Source organism: Globicephala melas, chromosome 7 (genome assembly GCF_963455315.2).
Source record: "Globicephala melas chromosome 7, mGloMel1.2, whole genome shotgun sequence".
NCBI lineage: Eukaryota > Metazoa > Chordata > Mammalia > Artiodactyla > Delphinidae > Globicephala > Globicephala melas.
The window spans coordinates 47,674,129-47,694,360 of NC_083320.1; the positions used below are offsets into that span (position 1 = coordinate 47,674,129).

Here is a 20,232-nt window from a genome sequence, read left to right on the forward strand (position 1 = left end):
TAGAAAATATGAAGAACCTCATATCTATTAAAGAAATGGAATATATAGTTAAAAACATTTCTACAAAGAAAACTCCAGGCTCAAAAGACTTTACTTCTGAATTACACAAAATACCAAAGGAAGAATTTACACTAATTCTACACAAATTCATCCAGAAAATTGAAGAGTAAACTCCTCTCCCAACTCATACTTTGATACCAGAATCACTCAGATATAAAAATCATTACAAGACATTACAAGAAAAGAAAAACTCAGTCAATATTCTCCTATGAATAAAGATGCAAAATCTATAAATAAATTGAATCTAATAATATACAATAAAAGATAATACATAATGAATAAGTGAGGCTTATTCCAAGAATGCAGGGTTAGTTTATCATTCAAAAATAAGCCAAAGTAACTTACTACAGTAAGAGAAAAGAGGAGGAAATGTAGACAATTATCTCAAAGATGAAAGGAAAAACTTGATAAAATTCAACACCCATTCATGATGAAACTTCTTAGTGAATGAGGAGTATGAGGGTATGTCCTTCCTTTGATAAAAGCTATCTTCAAATCTCCAGAACTATATTCTAATTTATATTGATCACTTGGCCTTATATTTTAGAACAAGATCAGGATGTACACAATCACCATTTTGTTCAGCACTGTTCTGGAGGTCCTGGCCAGCAAGAAAAAGAAATGAAGGGTGAACCCAAATAAAATCCCAGCTGACTATGTTGTAGAAACTGGAGAGCTGAAAAGATACATGCATGCCAATGTTCACAGCACTGCTATTTACAGTAGTCAAGACATGGAAATAACCCAAGTGCCCATCAAAAAATGATTGGCTTAAGAAGATGTGGTGTATCATGTATGTGTATACACACACACGGAATATTAGGCGACCATAAAAAATAATGAAATATTGCTGTTTGCAGTAACATGGATGGACCTAGAGAATATTACGCTTAGTGCATTAAGTCAGACACAGAAAGACAAATACTATATATCACTTATATGTGGAATCTAAAAAATAATACAAATGAATCTATACAAAAGAGAAATGGACTCACAGACTTAGAAAACAAACTTAATGATTACCAAAGGGGAGAGGGAATAAGGAAGGGACAAATTAGTATTGGATTAATGGATACACACTATATTCATAAAAGAGATAAGCAACAAGGATTTACTGTATAGCACAGGGAATTATACTCAATATCTTGTAATAACCTATAATGGAATATAATCTGCCAAAAAAACCCCTGAATCATTATGCTGTACACCAGAAACTATTGCAATATTGTAAATCTACTATACTTAAATAAAAAAAATAAAATTTCTATGGAAATGCAAAGGCCCTAGAACAACCAAGTCAACTTAGAAGAACAACAAATGTTGGAGAACTCAAACTGCCAAATTTCAAGACTTATTATAAAGCTACAGTAATTATGAGAATGCTATTGAATATACTCACATAAGGACAAATAGACCAATAAAAGAAAAGAGCATGTCCAGAAATAGGTCCAACAATATATGATTACTTCATCTTCTCAAAGATACCAATGAAACTCACTGGTGTTGAAACAACTGAATGTGTTCAAGGTAAGACTGGATAGTCCAGTCTTCTCAGATAGCAAGGAAGCTAACAAAAATCACTAGGGTTGTGTCAAAAAGGACTCGAAAGTTATCTTGAAGGGGCCGTCACTGGCCAGAGCTGTCACAATTTCAACATTAGTAAGCACAGTAATAGAAAATTTTAAGCACATAAAATTTATATACATCTGTGAATTCATAATGAAACAAAACTAATTGCTCACTGTTAGAAGATGCTACTGAAACAATACATTATTTTGAAAACTAATAAATGATGGTAAAATATTAAGCATCAGTCTGCTTTTCTCAAGTATCCTGTATCACAAAGTAACCAAATAGTAGTTGGGGGAAAGTTTCTTTTTATTAGAAATTTTCTAGCTAGTTTACGAAGAAGGAAAAATATCCCAATTTTGTAATGCATAATTAATGTGTGGATCAAGGCCTTGAACATAAATGGCTGCTAATATCACAAAGAGAAAGACAATGCAATATTATGTGTCTCTTGATGGAAAGATACACCATCATGTATACATCAGTCTTGCTAAAGAAACTGAACCTGAAAGTGCATAGATTTAACTAATACTTTACAGGAAATACAGAAGAAATAACATATACCATATAGATGCAATCAGCAAAAATTCAGTAACTGAGGAGCTCAACAAGACAAGCAACTCAATTTCTTCAACAAGTAAACTAATTTTAAAGAAGAGGAGGAAGGGAGGGAGGGAAAGAGAGGAATATATGGAAGGAGAACCTATAGATTAAAAGACTCAAAAGACATACAAACTATCGCAGTATGCGTCAATGTAGATTCAAAGTAACGTCAAAATACTTTTGTGACATTTATGAGATTACTGGAAAGCTGAATTGTAATTAGATATTTGATTACATTAAGGAATTATTATTTGTGCAATGTGATCATGGTATTGTGCTTACGCATTAAAAAAATAATCCTTATCTTTTAGGTACATACTGATATGTTGATGGATGAAATAATATGTGTGGGATGTGCTTTAAAACAATATGGCAGCAGGGAGAAGTTGAGGGCATAGACAAAACAAAACTGTCCAGGAGTTGCTGAAGCTGAAAGATAGGCACATAAAGATTCTGTTGGTTTTTGCTTATGTTTGAAATGCTTAATAAGCCTAAAAAAGTCATTAACAAAATTATGGAAATATGTGCCACAAATAAGACAAAAGATTAATGTCTTTGTCATATCAAAGAGAACTCATAGAAATGAACCTCAAATAAAAAGTAACAAAATATACAAACTATAAGGAAAAATGTAACATTTTATTATACTGAACTAAGAACTTCTGTACATCAAAAGATAAAAAAAGAATAGAAACATATTACAAATTGGAAGAAGATATTGCTATACCGTATATATGTATATAATAGAATGTGTGACCAAAAAAATCTTTCAAATCTGTAAAAGAAAGAAAAATAACCCAATAGGAAAATGGACAAGAGATTTGAAAAAATAATTTCTCAGAAGAGGGAACATGACCCAGAAATCCCATATCGAGGCATATAACCCCTAGAGAATCACCTGTCCATGAATACCAGGAGATATATATGTATAGAATGGTGAAATATTGTTCAAATAACCGATACTTCCACCAAAAGAAAAACATATTAAATTGTGGTATATTTACACAATGGGATATTCACACAATGGGATAGGATTAGTACTGAAAGGAAGTAAAATGTCAGACAATACATAGGTAAAACTTTTGAAATATAATGCTGAGTATAAAAAGCAAGTCACAAAACACTGTATACAATATCATACCAATTATATTAAAATACCTTAATAATGTTATCTATGTCCATCAGAACCACAGAGAACAACAGTTTTAAAGTTTTTTTGGGAAAAAAAAAAAGCCTGACAACTTATAATTCGATATCAAGGGTAAATAGTATAATTCAGGAATGAAGGTAAAATAAAAATACTCTCAGGTGAAGGAAAACTAAGATAATTCAGTGCCAGATAATTTGTTCTAAAAGAGATGCTAAGGGAAGTTCTACAGACTGAAGGAAAATGATACCAGAAAGAAACATGGGACCAGAAACATCAGGAATTAATGGGCGACCAAATTTGAGTAAATATGATAGGCTGTTCTTCCCTTATTTAGTCATTTAAATGATGATTACTCTGAGTGGCTGTTTGGTATATGTAGATGTAATACATAAGATCATTATAACAAAGGGGAGAGGAGTAAGGAGGCATATATAGTGGTAAGGTTTCCACATTCTACATAAAGAAGTAGAATATCTAGTTAGGGTTGACTGTGATAAGCTAAGTAAGTACACTGTTACTTAGAACAACCACTAAAAAATCTGTACAAAGAGACATAGAAAAAACAATAGCCATGAACAATTGGAAATCAAACTTTAAAAATACCATGTACAACAGTACCAAAAATGAAGCACTTATGTATACACATAACAACATATACAAGATTTCTATACTGAAAACTACAAAACACTTATGAAAGAAATCAAGGACTACCTAAAAGTCCTTGATTGGAAGGACCCTGTAAAGATTTCTTTCCCCCTTAAATCGATCTATAGATTGATTTAATATACTTCATTCAAAAATCCTGGCATAATTTTTGCAGTAAAGCTGAGTATAAAGTTTATACTCAGGCAAATGAATTAAAATATCCATAAAAATTTTGAAGAAAAGTAAAGTTGCTGGAATTATGCTACATTTTAATAACAAGCTACAGTAATCAAAGACAGAGCAATATGGGCAAAGGGGGAGACACACTGATCAATCAGAAACAGAAACAGAAAATTAAAAGGCAAGTTACAGACTGAGAGAAAATATTTGCAAGTCACACCTGAAAAATACTTATATTCAGAATATACAAATAACTCCCAAAACTCAACAGAGCAAAAAGCTTCAACAGATACTTCACCAGGCAGGATTTACAAAAGGCAAACAGCATATGAAAAGATATTCATCATCATTAGCCATCAGGCAAATACAAATGAAAACCACAATGAGATACCATTACATCTATTAGAATGATTAAAATAAAAAGTACTGATAATACCAACAGTTACAAGGATGCACAGCAAACAGGGAATGCAAAATGCTAAAGCCACTCTGGAAAACAGTTGGGCAATTCTTTATAAACTTAAACATATACAACAATTCCTTGTTCACACAAAAAGCTTAATGTATACTTCTGATCTTTCTATTCATAATCACCAAAATCTGGAAACAACCAAATTTCCTTCAACTGATGTATACATAAATAAACCTGGTACATACACACAATGGACTACTACTCAGCAATAAAAAAGAGTCAACTATTGACAAATGAAATAATTTGAAAGAATTTCAAAGGCATGCTGAAAGGAGCAATGATCAAAAGATCAAATACGATATGATTCCATTTACAAGGCATTTTCCAAAGGAAAAAAGAACTATAGTGATGGAGAACATATCAGTGGTTGCCTGGGCTTATTAGTGGGAGAGAAGGCGGTGTGACTGCAAAAGGACATTTTTGGAATGTTGTAAATGTTCTCACATGATTGTGGTAAAGGTCATACTAATTCATACATGTGTTAAAATTCATGCAATTATATAAAAAAATTCCATTTTGCTTTAGGGTAATTTAAAATCCAAAATAAATTACCTCAGGATCTTTTTATGAGAATGAAAAAATACAGAGACAAGATCAGAAGCAGGAACTATAGAGAATTCTGGCCTCTGAACTCTGGATAGTTGCCAATTATAAAACGTGGGGGCAGACTGCCCATAAGAGTGTAAAGGTTGTGACACTGTATGGAGTTCATACTCAGTTCAGTGATGAGATGGAAACTAAGGAGGTTTGATTATGGTGAATGGGAAAGAGGGGCACTTTTAATATATAATGAATTGTGATATCACTACTGTACATTTCTAAAATTCACACAAAACAAGAATGATTCACTTGCCAATCTCTTAGAGGGTAGAAATAGATCCTCTCCCCTCCAGATATGTATTAATACAGTTTTAGAATTCATCTTTGTCTCCCAACTATGCTTAATTAAATTTATAGTTTTGATACCTGGACAACTGTCACAGATAGAGTGGTACCTTAGTGAGGCTGAAAATCATATTTTCCATCTATCATCCTTTCCTCCAATAACACTGAGATTTTTTTGACATCAGTAAGACCAGTCTGGCCTGCATTCAACACTAGACTTTTAGAAGACCATCTGCATGAGATAACTGCTTTAGAGACTGAGAATTTAGTTTTATTGTCTACATTTAGTAGATATGTGGCTTGTGTTGTCATAATTGTATGTGTTGTAAGTAACTCTTTGATATTTTATTTAAAAAATCTTCGGACTTTAAAAATGGGACCAAAAAATCTTTGGACTTCAAAAATCTTTGGTCTTTAAAGCTTAGAGCTGAATTAAGTAAACCTCAGTAGTCCTGAGTGGAAGACAGCCTCAGCTAACCCTATCTTATCCCAGAGACTTTATGAGACTAATCAAATTACACAGTCAGGGAAGAAAAGATTTTAAACTTTTTCTTTAGAATTTAACTGATAAAGACAAAGGGATTTAATTTTTATACTTTAATTTTTCCCTGGAAATTTAATATGGGAGAAGAATTCATATTGCTCAATTTCTAACAGTCTTTTTTTTTTTTTTTTTTTGGTATGCGGGCCTCTCACTGTTGTGGCCTCTCCCGCCGCGGAGCACAGGCTCCGGACGCGCAGGCCCAGCGGCCACGGCCCACGGGCCCAGCCGCTCTGCGGCACGCGGGATCCTCCCAGAGCGGGGCACGAACCCGCGTCCCCTGCATCGGCAGGCGGACTCTCAATCACCGCGCCACCAGGAAGCCCAGTCTTATACTTTTGATAGTATATTATTTGGAGGATATTTATGCTGTTGTTTGGGTTCTGGTCTAATCCAATGAGCTCTAATGGACAACATGAAGTAACATAGAATGATATAAATAAAGAAAGTGATATTTCACTGGGGTCCCTAGTGGGTTGAGTGAATGTACATAAACTTAATTTCTGACTCACTTCAGAGTTTTTTTTCTTTTTTTTAACATCTTTATTGGAGTATAATTGCTTTATATTGTTGGGTTAGTTGCTGCTGTATAACGAAGTGAGTCAGCTATACGTATACATATATCCCCATATCCCCTCCCTCTTGCGTTTCAGAGTTTTTAAAAATCATTTCGAGCAATATAAAAATTATCTTGCAATTTGTTACGTCCATGTATTTTTCATTCAGCAGCAATAGACCATTTAATTTGTCTAAAATGATAAGTTTAGAACACTAAATCTGTAACTTGAGATGAAATTCTGAAAGCAATAGAGGTTATATCATTGTTTGTAAGCATCACTCTAAATCTGTCATTTGACACCAAAGAACAGAGGAATTATCTGAACTTAAGCAAAAAAGGCCATCCAAATTCAGTCTTTCCCAAAAATACTATTTAATATTTCTTATCACAATATTAAATTACCATATGCTCCTTTATTTGCTTTCTGGTCATCAAGAGGATAAATTATCTTTATGTCATCATTACTCTTCTTTTTCTTCTTTGGAGAATAAGCTTAAAAAAATGCAACAAAACATTTATTTTTAATAATGATGATGACAGAATTACCCAAGACAGGCTCTCTTTTCATGCCCAATAGGAAGTGAGCCTATATGCTAATTTCTATTTAGGATTGTGGGGAGGTATTGGAGAAGATGGAGGAATGTGAAAAACGATTACTCTTCAAATATTATCCTTTCAAGTTAAAAGATAGAAGGACAGAATTTTCCTCTGACAGAGAGAAAAGCTATACCTGGCTCAACTGTAACACGCCATTTCGTCTTTGTAGAGATGGATACCAATATAGCTACTGGCTGGAGACCCACCAGCCCACAGTGACAATTGCAACTCTTGAATGTACCTCACAGCCTAGCATAAACAACCATATACATATTCCTCCTTTGTGATAAAGGAAATTATAGTTCCCGTTTCTAACCATTTAGGAGGGCAAAGGATCCTCACAGCATGTGCGCTCAATGGGTTTTCATTAAGGCTGTCAAATGTGAGAGTGATCTGTCTTCTCATTGGAGCAGGTTCACCCAATGTTCCTGTCCTCTCTTATTCTCTCTGTCCCTCTGGAAGCTATCTACTTGGTGGAAGATGACAATATTACTACAGAGGAATAATTCAATTTCATTTGTCACCTTGATAAAATAAATTAATTTATATCCCACTTCTTCAAAAAAAGGGATTTGAGGCAACAAGTGTTTAAAAATGTCTTCTTGAAACTCTTTTCCTATTAAATGAGAAAATCAATGGTTGTTGATGCAGGGATGTATATAGTTTCTAAAGTGATTTCTTTTTTGAAGGATGAAATTGCTATCATTATCTCAATGAGCTGAATAGACTGAATAGTCCATTCAGTAAGCATGCATGTATACAAACACACACAAAGATATACATATATACATACAATACTAGGTGCTCTGTGAAACAGAAAGGTGGGAGTTACAATATAATAGGTAATTAAGACAGTGGGAAGTATGGAATACATGTATTAAGAATAATATAAAGTACTATAAGTGATTCGAAGGACAGGTATCTTCCAATTACAGTTATCAAGAAAGACTTTTTGTACTGTCACTTACAGTGGAGCTTAAAGAATTGTAGGAGTTACAGAGATGGACAGTGAGCATGTCATTCCAGGCTAGAAACTTGGATAAAGAGAGGCACAGAAGTATAAAAGTTCACTTGTGTTTTAGGAACGGTCAGCAGTCTCGTTTGATTAGACAATGAAATTAATTGAATGCTTACTATGGGCTAGAACTCTTGGGCTCTTTATGGGATTTAGGAGTATTTTCTTCTCAGATGATGCAACTGTGATTCAAAGAGGTTAAATAATTTTGTTCAAGCTATTTACATGGCTAGACAATGGTAAAGCAGGACTTTGACTTCAGCAGTTTGGCTCTAGAGCCTAAGCATATCACCCCTAGATCATATCTGCCTTATTCAAGGAGGTAATGTGAAATAGTTAGGTTTGGGTTTGACCCTAGATGGTGATGAATGGTTGTCTAAGAAGTCTGAGCTTCATTTAAGAGGTAATGGGGATCTTGAAGTTTTGAGGCCAGGAGAAAAAAACTAGAACAGAGTTTTACATGTAATTATGTAGCAGTGTAAAAAATGGATCTGAAGTAGGTAAAAATAAGAGCCAATGGAGACTAGTTAGTAATATACTTAAGTGACAAAGGGAGGCTCTCACATAGAAACAGGATTGATGGGACAGAGATAGGATTGATCGGATGCTATGATGATAACTCATGGAAGATTATTATCTTCTTTCCTGATACATTTAGTCACAGATAATTAAAACAAGTCTACATTTTTGTATTCTGGCCATGAAATTTTAATATCATTAATTAATTTAATAAATCTTACTATAGTCTTAAAATGTTAAAAATAAAAGGAAGCTGGTAGATACTGGGCATAACAAAGTAATGACTTGATGTTCTTCCTTTAAACTTTCATTTCTTCCCTTTTTTTCCTTTCTTTGTTCCTTTCTATCTTTCTCTACCTCCTCCTTTCCTTCTTCCCTGTGTTCTTTTCTGGTACTGTCTATTCTTTATGGCTGGCAAAATAGTAGAACACCATGTTGATATGTGATAGCAATTATTTTACAAATTTTTAAGGTTTCAGTAGCAACAAATACATTAAGTATAGGGAAGTTGGTTAGAACTGCAATATAGGCAAGCCTGTCTGCTGAACCACTTGATAAGGTTATTTTAATTTTTACATGTATGTCTACTTTTCAACTTGAACTATTATGGGAAATGCCTAGAACCCTTCGCTGGCACAAAGCAGGTAGCAAACGTGAGCAAACAGAGTTTTGTAAAAGGATCTTTTACATAAATACACAGACAAGCACTTTCTACATAGCTACATCAGCCCTTAATGTTCTCACATTCATGTGGTCCATCTTGTTCTCTGTAATCAATTGTATTTTTCTTCATATCTTCTCTTTTAATGCCACTTTCTTGCATTTTCTGTAAATGATAAGCCATTTTTTTCTCTAGAAGGGCTTGTTTCTAAAATATTAAAGAAGTATATTGGTTAACATCAACTTGCTGTTTAGAAATACAAATAAATATTTAAAATGTGAGAGTATGTTGGAAATGAGCAAGCCTTATGACTTGTAAGGTTATCCTGAGTACAAATTTGGGAGGGTAGTAAGGGGTAAATTTCCACACATGGTCAAACATGAAGAATATATTTAACCCTTAGATGCAACTTATCTCACTGCACACCTTCAGGGTGTCTAGTTTCAGATCAGATAGCATCTCAATGCATTGCTCTCCTGGTGAGTTTAGGCAATTTCAAATCATCTTCAGTTGGAGGATTCCTGAACCAAGAGTCACTCAGGCCTATTATATTATATATTATATATTATAATAATATATTGTTATATATATAATAATATATAATAATAATATAATATATATAATATATTATATTATAATAATACATAATTGTATATATTATATTATAGGTAAATGTAATATCATACATGAAATTTGACTTCTCTCTGTAAATCTCTGGACTAATATTGATACTGGATGTGCCAGAAAAGAGATAGCTGCACAGAGGAAATCACCCAGAAATCCTCAGAGAATTTCCTAAAGTAGTCAGCAATGGAATGGATCACTATGTGTATGTGAGGAGACAATCCAAGACCAAAGACAGGATCATCCCAAAAGATTCAATAAAACAGTACTTGGCACCTACCTATGATGCCTATTCTCACCAGCCACCCCAGAAAAATTCTGTAAGTCGTAGGGCACTGGGTAGAGTACTAAAATGTTGCCTCAGTAGTGGGGAATAACTAGTCCCAGATTAAACATGGTTCTGGCCCCATCTAACAACTATTAAAAAGCAAGACCTATAAAAATCAAACCATTTCCAAATAAACTACCTATCTACATTCAAGAAAAAAAGCTAAGGAATATTTATAAAAAGCTGAAACTATTCAGCACACACAATATAAAATTCACGATATCTGGCATCTAATCAAAGAATACCAAGCATATAAAGAAGCACAGACCCATAAAGTGAGTAATCAATCAAAAATGATCCAGAAATGATACAGCTGTTAGAATTAAAGATAACATTAAAATAGATAAACTAAAAATAGAGTTATCATATGATGCCACAATCCTACTTCTGGGCATATATCTGGAGAAAACTCTAATTTGGAAAGATACATGCACCCCAATGCTCACTGCAGCACTATTTACAACAGTCAGGACATGGAAGCAACCTAAATGTCCATCAACATAGGAATGGATAAAGAAGATGTGGTATATATATATATATATATATACACACACACACATATATATACATATATATATATATAAATAAATACAATGGAATATTACTCAGCCATAAAAAAGAATTACATAATGCCATTTGCAGCAACATGGATGGACCTAGAGATCATCACATAAGTGAAGTAAGTCAGAGAAAGACAAATATCATATCACTTATATGTGGAATCTAAAAAAATGATACAAATGAACTTATTTACAAAGCAGCAATAGACTCAACAGACATAGAAAACAAACTTATGGTTACCAAAGGGGATAGCAGAGAGTGGGTGGAGAGATAAATTAGGAGTTTGGGATTAACATATACACACACTATTATATATAAAATAGGTAAACAACAAGGACTTGATCTATAGCACAGGGAACTATATGCAGTATCTTGTAATAACCTATAATGGAAAAGAATCAGAAAAAGCATCTATCTAGATATACTTATATATGTACAACTGAATCACTGTTGCACACTTGAACCTAACACGACTTGTAAATTAACTATACTTGAATTAAAAAAAAACAGATAACATAACTACATTCCATATATTTACAAGGTAAACAAGAGACACGGAAGATATAAAAAGGGCCCAAATCAATTTTTTTTTTTAATGTGTGAGATGAGTAATGCAATGGACGCATTAATGGCAGAGTAGATATTGCAGGGAAAGAGATTAATTAATACATGTTCAGAAAAAGAAACCATCTAAAAAGAAACACTGAGAGAAAAAGAAAATTACAAAATGAGAGGCTGTGGCCAAGATGGCAGAGTAGCAAGACCCTGAGCTCACCTCCTTCCATGGGCACACCGAAATTAAAACTATCTGCAGGGCAACTGTGAGAATGACATGAAGACTAGCAGAAAAGATTTTCCACAACTAAAGCTATAAAGAAGTAACCACAATGAGATGGGTAGGAGAGTAAGAGGTGAGGTATAGTCAAGAGCCACACCTTGGGGTAGCTTGGGGTATCCTTGGGGTATCCACAAGAGGATAATCACAATTGCAGAGGTTCTTCCCAAGGAGAAAGAGGTCCAAGCTCAACATCAGGCTCCCCAGCCAGGGGGTCCTGCACCAAGAAGACGAACCTCAAGAACATCTGGCTTTGAAGGTCAGCAGGGCTTGTGTATGGGAGAACCAGAGGGCTGTAGGAAATAGTGACTCTGTTCTTAAAGGGCACATGTAAATCTCACATGTTCTAAGTCCCAGTACAGAGGCAGTAAGTTGAAAGAAGCCTGGGTCAGACCAACTTGTTCATCTTGGAGAGACTCCTGGAGAGATAAGAGGCAGCTGGCATTCCCTTTGGGGATGGAGATGCTGGTGGTAGCCATTTTGGGAGACTTGTTCTACTATGAAGACACCAGTGCTGGCAAGTGCCATTTTGGAATCCTCCCTCTAGCTTATTAGCACTGGGGGATGATCTTCTCACCAGGGAGCTGGCACCAGTCCTGGGATCCACCTGGGCCATACAACCAGCCTCACTGTGACCCACCATCTCCCAACAGGTGACTAGTTCCTAACCCAGCCACCAGAGGCCCCATAGCCAGCCTCACCAGGACATGCTTTGCCCACCAGTTGGCTGGCATGAGACATGGGACTCCCTGGGCCTTGTAACCAGCTGCACCAGGACCCAGCTATGTCCACCAGTGGGCAGGCAGCCATCACATGAGGCACGGCCTGGTAGCCAACCAGACCAGGGGCCAGCCCTGCCTACCGGCGCACCAAAGTAGTCAGCTCTGCAACTGCAGAAGAGAAGAGCCCATGCAGCCCCCATAGGGGACACTCCTAGAGCATAGAGCTCTCACGACCAGAGGGGAGTGTGCTGTTGGGCGTCATAGGATGGTACCTATATAAGGACACTTCTTCAAGATTGGGAAATGTAACTAATCTACCTAATACACAGAAATAAACACAAAGAATTAGGCAAAATGAGGAGAGAGAGCAATATGTTCCAAACAAAAACAAAACTTCAGAAAAAGAACTAAATAAAGTGGAGATAAACAATCTATCTGATAAAATTGAGTTCAAGGTAATGGTCATAAACACACTCAAGGAACACAGAAGAAGATGAACAGTGAGAAGTTCAACAAGAGTTAGAAAACATAAAGAAGAATCAGGTGGAAGTGGGAAGATGGCGGAAGAGTAAGACGCGGAGATCACCTTCCTCCCCACAGATACACCAGAAATACATCTACACGTGGAACAACTCCTACAGAACACCTACTGAAGGCTGGCAGAAGACCTCAGACCTCCCCACGTACCTGGGTAGGGCAAAAGAAAAAAAAAAGAAAAAACAGAGACAAAAGTATAGGGACGGCACCTGCACCAGTGGGAGGGAGCTGTGAAGGAGGAAAAGTTTCCACACACTAGGAAGCCCCTTCGCGGGCGGAGACTGTGGGAGGCGGAGGGGGGAGTTTCGAAGCCACGGAGGAGTGCACAGCAACGGGTGCGGAGGGCAAAGCGGGGAGATTCCCGCACAGAGAATCGGTGCCGACCGGCACTCACCAGCCCTAGAGGCTTGTCTGCTCACCCGCCGGGGCGGGCGGGGCTGCGAGCTGAGGCTCTGAGGCTCGGGTTTCGGTTTCGCACGGAGCGCAGGGAGAGGACAGGGGTTTGGCGGCTTGAACATAGCCTGAAGGGGTTAGTGCACCATGGCTAGCCGGGAGGGAGTCCGGGGAAAAGTCTGCACCTGCCGAAGAGGCAAGAGACTTTTTCTTCTTTCTTTGTTTCCTGGTGCGCGAGAAGATGGGTTTAAGAGCGCTGCTTAAAGGAGCCCCAGAGACGGGCACGAGCCGTGGCTAAAAGCCCGAACCCCAAAGACGGGCGCGAGCCGCGGCTAAAAGCGCGGACCTCAGAGACGGGCGCGAGCCGCGGCTAAAAGCGCGGACCCCAGAGACGGGCGGGAGACGCTAAGGCTGCTGCTGCCGCCACCAAGGGGCCTGTGTGCGAGCACAGGTCACTCTCCACACCCCTTTTTCCGTGGAGCCTGTGCAGCCTGCCACTGCCAGGTTCCCAGGATCCAGGGACAACTTCCCCGGGAGAACGCACGGCGGGCCTCAGGCTGGTGCAAAGTCACGTCGGCCTTTGCCGCCGCAGGCCCGCCCCGCACTCCATGCCCCTCCCTCCCCGCCGGCCTGAGTGCGCCAGAGCCCCCAAATCAGCGGCTCCTTTAACCCCGTCCTGTCTGAGCAAAAAACAGACGCCCTCCAGCGACCTACACACAGAGGCAGGGCCAAATCCAAAGCTGAGCCCCTGTGAGCTGTGAGCACAAAGAAGAGAAAGGGAAATCTCTCCCAGCAGCCTCAGAAACAGCGGATTAAAGCTCCACAATCAACTTGATGTACCTGCCTCTGTGGAATACATGAATAGACGAGTCATCCCAAATTGAGGAGGCGGGCTTCGAGAGCAAGATCTATGATTTTTTCCCCTTTTCCTCTTTTTGTGAATGTGTATGTGTATGCTTCTGTGTGAGATCTTGTCTGTATAGTCTTGCTTCCACCATTTGTCCTAGGGTTCTATCCGTCCATGGTTTTTTCTTAAAATTTTTTTCTTAATAATCAATTTTAATTTTAATAACGTTATTATACTTTACCTTCGTTCTTTCTTTCTTTCCTTCCTTCCTTCCCTCCTTTAGACAACGAATCATCCCAAATTGAGGAGGTGGTCTCTGACAGCAAGATTTATGATTTTTCCCCCTTTACCTCTTTTAGTGAGGGTGTATGTGTATGCTTCTGTGTAAGATTTTGTCTGTATAGCTTTGCTTCCAACATTTGTCCTAAGGTTCTATCCGTCCCTTTTTTTTTTCTAAATAAGAATTTTTTAATTCAACAACTTTATTATACTTTATTTTATTTTTACTGTATCTTCTTTCTTTCTGTCTTTTTTCCTTCTTTACCTCCTTCCTTCCTTCCTTCCTCCCTCCCTCCTTTCTTTCCTTCTTTCCTTCTTTGCTTCTTTCTTTCTTTCTTCCTTCCTTCCTTCCCTCCTTTCCTTCTTTCTTTCCTCATACTTCTACTAATTCTCTCTACTTTTTCTCCCTTTTATTCTGAGCCCTGTGGATGAAAGGCTCTTGGTGCTCCAGCCAGGAGTCAGGGCTCTGCCTCTGAGGTAGGAGAGCCAACTTCACGACACTGGTCCACAAGAGACCTCCCAGCTCCACATAATATCAAATGGCGAAAATCTCCCAGAGACCTCCATCTTAACACCAGCACCCAGCTTCACTCAACGACCAGCAAGCCACAGTGCTGGACAACCTATGCCAAACAACGAGCAAAACAGGAACACAACCCCACCCATTAGCAGAGAGGCTGCCTAAAATCATAATAAGGCCACAGACACCCCAAAACACACCACCAGACGTGAACCTGCCCACTAGAGAGACAAGATCCAGCCTCATCCACCACAACAAAGGCACTAGTCCCCTCCACCAGGAAGCCTACACAACCCACTGAACCAACCTTAGCCACTGGAGACAGACATCAAAAACAGCGGGAACTACGAACCTGCAGCCTGCAAAAAGGAGACCCCAAACACAGTAAGATAAGCAAAATGAGAAGACAGAAAAACACACAGCAGATAAAGGAGCAAGATAAAAACCCACCAGACCTAACAAATGAAGAGGAAATAGGCAGTCTCCCTGAAAAAGAATTCAGAATAATGATAGTAAGGATGATCCGAAATCTTGGAAATAGAATGGACAAAATGCAAGAAACAGTTAACAAGGACCTAGAAGAAATAAAGATGAAAGAAGCAACGATGAACAACACAATAAATGAAATTAAAAGTACTCTAGATGGGATCAATAGCAGAATAACTGAGGCATAAGAACGGATAACTGACCTGGAAGATAAAATAGTGGAAATAACTACTGCAGAGCAGAATAAAGAAAAAAGAATGAAAAGAACTGAGGACAGTCTCAGAGACCTCTGGGACAACATTAAACGCACCAACATTCGAATTATAGGGGTTCCAGAAGAAGAAGAGAAAAAGAAAGGGACTGAGAAAATATTTGAAGAGATTATAGTTGAAAACTTCCCTAATATGGGAAAGTAAATAGTTAATCAAGTCCAGGAAGCACAGAGAGTCCCATACAGGATAAATCCAAGGAGAAATACTCCAGGACACATATTAATCAAACTGTCAAAAATTAAATACAAAGAAAGCATATTAAAAGCAGCAAGGGAAAAACAAGAAATAACACACAAGGGAATCCCCATAAGGTTAACAGCTGATCTCTCAGCAGAAACCCTACAAGCCAGAAGGGAGTGGCAGGACATACTGAAAGTGATGAAGGAGAAAAACCTGCAACCAAGACTACTCTACCCAGCAAGGATCTCATTCAGATTTGATGGAGAAATTAAAACCTTTACAGACAAGCAAAAGCTGAGAGAGTTCAGCACCACCAAACCAGCTTTACAACAAATGCTAAAGGAACTTCTCTAGACAAGAAACACAAGAGAAGGAAAAGACCTACAATAACGAACCCAAAACAATTTAGAAAATGGGAATAGGAACATACATATCGATAATTACCTTAAATGTAAATGGACTAAATGCTCCCACCAAAAGACACAGATTGGCTGAATGGCTACAAAAACAAGACCCTTATATATGCTGTCTACAAGAGACCCACTTCAGACCTAGAGACACATACAGACTGAAAGTAAGGGGATGGAAAAAGATATTCCATGCAAATGGAAACCAAAAGAAAGCTGGAGTAGCAATTCTCATATCAGACAAAATAGACTTTAAAATAAGGATGATTAGAAGAGACAAAGAAGGACACTACATAATGATCAAGGGATCGATCCAAGAAGAAGATATAACAATTGTAAATATTTATGCACCCAACATAGGAGCACCTCAATACATAAGGCAAATACTAACAGTCATAAAAGGGGAAATCGACAGTAACACATTCATAGTAGGGGATTTTAACACCCCACTTTCACCCATGGACAGATCATCCAAAATGAAAATAAATAAGGAAACACAAGCTTTAAATGATACATTAAACAAGATGGACTTAACTGATATTTATAGGACACTCCATCCAAAAACAACAGAATACACATTTTTCTCAAGTGCTCATGGAACATTCTCCAGGATAGATCATATCTTGGGTCACAAATCAAGCCTTGGTAAATTTAAGAAAATTGAAATTGTATCAAGTATCTTTTCTGACCACAACGCCATGAGACTAGATATCAATTACAGGAAAAGATCTGTAAAAAATACAAACACATGGAGGCTAAACAACACTACTTAATAATGAAGTGATCACTGAAGAAATCAAAGAGGAAATCAAAAAATACCTAGAAACAAATGACAATGGAGACACAACGACCCAAAACCTATGGGATGCAGCAAAAGCAGTTCTAAGGGGGAAGTTTATAGCAATACAAGCCCACCTTAAGAAGCAGGAAACATCTCGAATAAACAACCTAACCTTGCACCTCAAGCCATTAGAGAAAGAAGAAAAAAAAACCTCAAAGCTAGCAGAAGGAAAGAAATCATAAAAATCAGATCAGAAATAAATGAAAAAGAAATGAAGGAAACAATAGCAAAGATCAGTAAAACTAAAAGCTGGTTCTTTGAGAAGATAAACAAAATAGATAAACCACTAGCCAGACTCATCAAGAAAAAAAGGGAGAAGACGCAACTCAATAGAATTAGAAATGAAAAAGAAGAGGTAACAACTGACACTGCAGAAATAAAAAAGATCATGAGAGATTACTACAAGCAACTCTATGCCAATAAAATGGACAATCTGGATGAAAGGGACAAATTCTTAGAAATGCACAACCTGCCAAGACTGAATCAGGAAGAAATAGAAAATATGAACAGACCAATCACAAGCACTGAAATTGAAACTGTGATTAAAAATCTTCCAACAAACAAAAGCCCAGGACCAGATGGCTTCACAGGCGAATTCTATCAAACATTTAGAGAAGAGCTAACACCTATCCTTCTCAAACTCTTCCAAAATATAGCAGAGGGAGGAACACTCCCAAATTCCTTCTACGAGGCCACCATCATCTTGATACCAAAACCAGACAAGGATGTCACAAAGAAAGAAAACTACAGGCCAATATCACTGATGAACATAGATGCAAAAATCCTCAACAAAATACTAGCAAACAGAATCCAACAGCACATTAAAAGGATAATACACCATGATCAAGTGGGGTTTATTCCAGGAATGCAAGGATTCTTCAATATACGCAAATCTATCAATGTGATAAACCATATTAACAAATTGAAGGAGAAAAACCATATGATCATCTCAATAGATGCAGAGAAAGCTTTTGACAAAATTCAACACCCATTTATGATAAAAACCCTGCAGAAAGTAGGCATAGAGGGAACTTTCCTCAACATAATAAAGGCCATATATGACAAGCCCACAGCAAACATCAACCTCAATGGTGAAAAACTGAAGGCATTTCCACTAAGATCAGGAACAAGACAAGGTTGCCCACTCTCACCACTCTTATTCAACATAGTTTTGGAAGTTTCAGCCACAGCAATCAGAGAAGAAAAGGAAATAAAAGGAATCCAAATCGGAAAAGAAGAAGTTAATCTGTCACTGTTTGCAGATGACATGATACTATACATAGAGAATCCTAAAGATGCTACCAGAAAACTACTAGAGCTAATCAATGAATTTGGTAAAGTGGCAGGATACAAAATTAATGCACAGAAATCTCTGGCATTCCTATATACTAATGATGAAAAATCTGAAAGTGAAATCAAGAAAATACTCCCATTTACCATTGCAACAAAAAGAATAAAATATCTAGGAATAAACCTACCTAAGGAGACAAAAGACCTGTATGCAGAAAATTATAAGACACTGATGAAAGAAATTAAAGATGATACAAATAGATGGAGAGATATACCATGTTCTTGGATTGGAAGAATCAACATTGTGAAAATGACTCTACTACCCAATGCAATCTATAGATTCAATGCAATCCCTATCAAACTCCAACTGGCATTTTTCACAGAACTAGAAGAAAAAAATTCGCAATTTGTATGGAAACACAAAAGACCCCGAATAGCCAAAGCAATCTTGAGAACGAAAAGAGGAGCTGGAGGAATCAGGCTCCCTGACTTCAGACTATAGTACAAAGCTACAGTAATCAAGACAGTATGGTACTGGCACAAAAACAGAAAGATAGATCAATGGAACAGGATAGAAAGCCCAGAGATAAACCCACACACATATGGACACCTTATCTTTGATAAAGGTGGCTGGAATGTACAGTGGAGAAAGGACAGCCTCTTCAATAAGTGGTGCTGGGAAAACTGGACAGGTACATGTAAAAGTATGAGATTAGATCACTCCCTAACACCATACACAAAAATAAGCTCAAAATGGATTACAGACCTAAATGTAAGGCCAGAAACTATCAAACTCTTAGAGGAAAACATGACATAAATCACAGCAAGATCCTTTCTGACCCACCTCCTAGAGAAATGGAAATAAAAACAAAAATAAACAAATGGGACCTAATGAAACTTCAAAGCTTTTGCACAGCAAAGGAAACCATAAACAAGACCAAAAGACAACACTCAGAATGGGAGAAAATATTTGCAAATGAAGCAACCGACAAAGGATTAATCTCCAAAATTTACAAGCAGCTCATGCAGCTCAATAACAAAAAAACAGACAACCCAATCCAATAATGGGCAGAAGACCTAAATAGACATTTCTCCAAAGAAGATATACAGACTGCCAACAAACACATGAAAGAATGCTCAACATCATTAATCATTAGAGAAATGCAAATCAAAACTACAATGAGATATCATCTCACACCAGTCAGAATGGCCATCATCAAAAAATCTAGAAACAATAAATGCTGGAGAAGGTGTGGAGAAAAGGGAACCCTCCTGCACCGCTGCTGGGAATGTGAATTGGTTCAGCCTCTATGGAGAACAGTATGGAGTTTCCTTAAAAAACTACAAAGAGAACTACCATATGACCCAGCAATCCCACTACTGGGCATATACCCTGAGAAAACCAAAATTCAAAAAGAGTCATGTACCAAAATGTTCATTGCAGCTCTATTTACAATAGCCCGGAGATGGAAACAACCTAAGTGCCCATCATCTGATGAATGGATAAAGAAGATGTGGCACATATATACAATGGAATATTACTCAGCCACAAAAAGAAACGAAATTGAGCTATTTGTAATGAGGTGGATAGACCTAGAGTCTGTCATACAGAGTGAAGTAAGTCAGAAAGAAAAAGACAAATACCGTATGCTAA

At 37.4% G+C, this 20,232-nt stretch overlaps 1 protein-coding gene across 1 annotated transcript in view; it reads right to left on the reverse strand.

Moving 5' to 3' along the window:
• The window catches only part of FSIP2 (fibrous sheath interacting protein 2), a 126,380-nt gene that overhangs the window by 89,546 nt on the left and 16,602 nt on the right, over positions 1 to 20,232 (reverse strand). Inside the window, exons 8-9 of the mRNA XM_060301530.1 lie at positions 9,540 to 9,663; positions 7,067 to 7,156 (exon numbers count right to left, since the gene is read on the reverse strand). Of these exons, the coding sequence (XP_060157513.1) occupies positions 7,067 to 7,156; positions 9,540 to 9,663 (214 nt within the window). The remainder of the gene's footprint in view (positions 1 to 7,066; positions 7,157 to 9,539; positions 9,664 to 20,232) is intronic.